This window comes from Dendroctonus ponderosae, unplaced genomic scaffold (assembly GCF_020466585.1).
Source record: "Dendroctonus ponderosae isolate FM_Combo_2020 unplaced genomic scaffold, Dpon_F_20191213v2 Dpon_F_20191213_8, whole genome shotgun sequence".
Taxonomy (NCBI): domain Eukaryota; kingdom Metazoa; phylum Arthropoda; class Insecta; order Coleoptera; family Curculionidae; genus Dendroctonus; species Dendroctonus ponderosae.
In genome coordinates this window covers 13,005,545-13,009,112 of record NW_026019016.1, presented here as the reverse complement: position 1 = coordinate 13,009,112, position 3,568 = coordinate 13,005,545, and the positions used below count along the sequence as shown (strand labels likewise).

The 3,568-nt window shown below is 38.7% G+C and overlaps 3 protein-coding genes across 3 annotated transcripts in view; 1 reads left to right on the top strand and 2 right to left on the bottom strand.

Moving 5' to 3' along the window:
* LOC109539452 (armadillo repeat-containing protein 8) overlaps positions 1-722 on the bottom strand; it is a 3,429-nt gene extending 2,707 nt beyond the window's left edge. The window contains exons 1-3 of the mRNA XM_019907198.2: positions 536-722; positions 273-486; positions 8-211 (exon numbers count right to left, since the gene is read on the bottom strand). Coding sequence (XP_019762757.1) covers positions 8-211; positions 273-486; positions 536-571 — 454 coding nt within the window. The 5' untranslated portion in view covers positions 572-722. The remainder of the gene's footprint in view (positions 1-7; positions 212-272; positions 487-535) is intronic.
* On the top strand, positions 704-1,970 carry LOC109539456 (adenosine 5'-monophosphoramidase HINT3). The gene is made up of 4 exons (XM_019907203.2): positions 704-1,042; positions 1,121-1,305; positions 1,425-1,618; positions 1,682-1,970. The coding sequence occupies exons 2-4, from the start codon at positions 1,122-1,124 to the stop codon at positions 1,763-1,765; spliced, it is 462 nt and encodes a 153-aa protein (XP_019762762.1). The 5' UTR covers positions 704-1,042; position 1,121; the 3' UTR covers positions 1,766-1,970.
* An 839-nt stretch (positions 1,971-2,809) lies between these two features.
* The window catches only part of LOC109539454 (rho GTPase-activating protein 1), a 3,075-nt gene continuing 2,316 nt past the window's right edge, over positions 2,810-3,568 (bottom strand). The window contains exons 9-10 of the mRNA XM_019907200.2: positions 3,331-3,437; positions 2,810-3,271 (exon numbers count right to left, since the gene is read on the bottom strand). Coding sequence (XP_019762759.1) covers positions 3,101-3,271; positions 3,331-3,437 — 278 coding nt within the window. The 3' untranslated portion in view covers positions 2,810-3,100. The remainder of the gene's footprint in view (positions 3,272-3,330; positions 3,438-3,568) is intronic.

Sequence of the window (3,568 nt, the reverse complement as noted above, 5' to 3'; positions counted from 1 at the left end):
CACTTACTCAAAGAGAGTAGCTTTTGCATGTCCTTTACACTAAATTTCGAGTGAATTGAGTAGTGTTCTTGACTAGCAAGGGTTCGTAAACAGCAAATGCAGGCGTCCACCAGCATTGGATCAAATTCATCCAACGCTTCCAGCACTGTCTGAACTATACCCGAGTTGATAAGGAGCTCAACATGCTCATCTGTTCCCTTGGCCAAAGAGCCTACAAAACAACATGCATTGGGCGCATTCCACTTGTTGCTCAATACATTATAGGCTGTTACCAATGGTCAAAGCCGCCTCTATCCGAACACACGATTTCATAGTATTATCTTTGAGCAGATGGATCAATCGAGGGACGATTCCCTGGGCAATAACGCTTTCCTTCTGTCGATTGGAGCCAATCACCGAATTCTTGATGCATATTATGGACGAGAGGCATTTATTCATGTCTGGTGAGTAAAGATCGTCAATGTACGAGCGGGAACTCTCGACGTCCTAAAAAATGGGGCCGTTTTCGCAAAGTTGAGGTTAAAAAGGGCCTTACCATAAAAGCGGTGAATGGTTGCATTTCGTTTAGCATAGAACTGAACAGGGTTGACACTGTAACTGCACACAACAGCCGAAACACTGCACAACTTTGTTTAAATTAATTATCTACTGTTTTGATGATTATGATTTTTTTATTTGCCGTATTTTGCCGACTTGTGATGACAGTCGCAATTAGGGTTTTTCTTCTGGTGGTCACCCTGCGGGTGATAAGGAGAAATTGCTCCGTTTGTGCCAACGTTGGCCAAAGTACACTTAAAGGACTGCCTAGGCCTAAAGTATTGGGTGGAGTTGCCCGATTGCTCGAAATATGCAGCTTAAATGCAAAAATTTGAGTTACAAAATCGCCCCCAGTGCGACCAACAGGGCTAATTTAATATGTCACTTTTGATGTCAAAACAATCAGTTGTAACCTAAAAATCGCAGTTTTTTAGCTGTTTATTCAGTAACAGTGTTTTCTTTAAATTCTAGTTTAATATTTCATTGATAATTACCACAGTTCCAAGTAAGGTTTTCCTTTATCTTACCGCTCTAGTTCTATGTAGAGCCCCTTTGATTCACTACTGAATTCACACCTTTTCAGGATGCCCAAAGAGTGTATTTTTTGCAAAATCGTGGCGAAGACAGCCAAGGCGAGCCTTAAGTTTGAAAATGAGGAGATTATGGTGTTTGAGGACATCAAACCGGCCTCCACCCATCATTATTTGGCAATCCCCAAAGAGCACATTGAGAATGTACACAGTTTGCAAACAGCTCACTTAGGACTCCGTAAGTTCACACACACATTCCTTCATATCCTGGTAGATGTTGCATAGACCCCCTGAGAGTAGGTTCATTCAGAAACTTGAACGGATCAATACTTTGTTATAGTAGAAGGGCATTTTTAGTGGAAAGACTAGTCGCCGAAGGTCGACAGGTCATCGAAAAGGCAGGGGGAGATTTGAATGATATAAGGATGGGCTTCCATTTGCCCCCTTTTAACAGTGTGGGGCACGTTCACTTGCATTTAATTTGCCCAGCCAGCAACATGTCTTTTATTCATCGCGCAATGTTTAAACCGAACAGTTGGTGGTTTGTTGAAGTAAGTGGAAGAGGGCAAATTCGCCTCAACGCTGCTATATTTACACAGTAATCGATGTTGCAGGTGAGTGAGATTTTGGGAAAATTGAGCAAGTTGGCCCAAGAAGAGAAGGCTGCAAGCTCTGCTCATATACAGTCTAATCTGTAGGAGCAGTGGGATATTTCGTTTTTATTACATGTTCCCGTAAATTGTTTAATATACTCAAGGGAATTGCTAGGCTTAGTGGCTGTGAGGTTTATAGATAAATGTTATTTTGATTGCTTCACGCATCAGCCCCAGTGTTGTTTAGGAAATGGATCAAGTGAGGCAACAGTCACGTTAAGAAATATATATTTTTTATGTTACAGCAAAAGAATATTTTAAATAAATTGATTCAATAGAAGAAAGACACAAAATTAGGTACACAGACAACTAATACTGTTTAGAACAGAACATACAATTCGGTTTGTTTGCGCAAAAACAACTTTTCTTTGGTATTTTGACTAAATATTTTAATTATTTGAGAATGTTTACATCAGTTTCTACCACTTCTACGAATACCTCATCAACTAAGCCCTTGAATATGTAGGTTTAATTTATAAAATTTTTATATCTAACATTCGATTACAGATCTGGCCCTCCTATAAAGGCTTGCTAATAACTCAAACATATCACATTAATAACTTTATTGTGTCTTTCCTGCATTATTTACCCGCAGGTGGACCGGACATTTCTAATAAATGAATCAATAGATAATCGGGCGAAATTCGCAGATTTTTGACTATATTTCAGGAACCGTTTGAGATAAACACGCGCGCTTTGGAACACATTTTCCCATTTCTTAATGCTACTTTATAAGCGGTTCGGAATGGTTGCTGCAAAATTAATTAAAGATATCTTCAAACATGTGCAATCGAAAAGTTATAAAAGATTCTTGATGAGGAGTTTGGATTGGTTGGAATATTCAGCAGAACGTTAAGTAGTCGTAAAGAGCTCGCTTTGCCTAACTAGATGGCATGTTAAATCTAAAAATACAACAGATTCGTAAAATCCCTGCGCAATGTGGTTAAATGGACGATTATTGATATTGAATTTGTTTATGTGTTATTACATGAACATTGTATGTTATTACAAGGAAAGTCATCCAAAACTAAGTGAAAATACTCCAGAATAGACAGGATGAATTGAGCCCAAGAAGCCATTTGAACGTTGTATGTTAAATAGAATGGAATATATTCTGATATACATTAAACAATTAAAACATGTTGTTAGCTACCCTAAGAGCAGCGTCTAACAAATGCTCTATTCAGGTAAATGATTTATACTTTATATCTATAGTTATCTTCTAGCATTTACACAGAAAATATATTGTATGTACGTAGTGCTCCATCACACAAACTCGCCCGCGTGATTTGATATGAACCGAAATCATGGAAGACTAACTTAGAAAAATCGTACTTGACTTGCCAACACGAATTCGAAATCTCCCTTGTTAGCAATGTTTTATATCATAAATATTTCGTTGTGGTGTTGGAGTAAGAACTGAGTAAACATATTAATGGGTCCGATGGCAGCCAGAGACATGGAGAATAGTTCAGACCAAACTAAATTCGGTCCGAAAACTACCGCCAGATTTTGGGCGTTCATTTTGTTTAGATCCGATCTTTCCATCACCTGAAATGTCCGTTAGGGCTTCTTAAAACATTCATTTTTGTAGAAATCACAGTACTCACCCTCGATAAGAATCCGATGATATATTTGAGGATTTTATAGTTATCTTCCGGCAACTTTTCCATCACCAGTATTGACACGTTTCTCAATTGTTCATCCTTGCTCCAACCTAGGAAACAAAGCTGTGCTAATGGGTTTATCGGGATTTTAGGCCGTCGTTCGGTAGAATTTCTTCCTGACGTTTCGCAAGCACGAGTGGCTTGCATCTTCAGAAGTGGTTTGCTTGAACGCTTACACTGT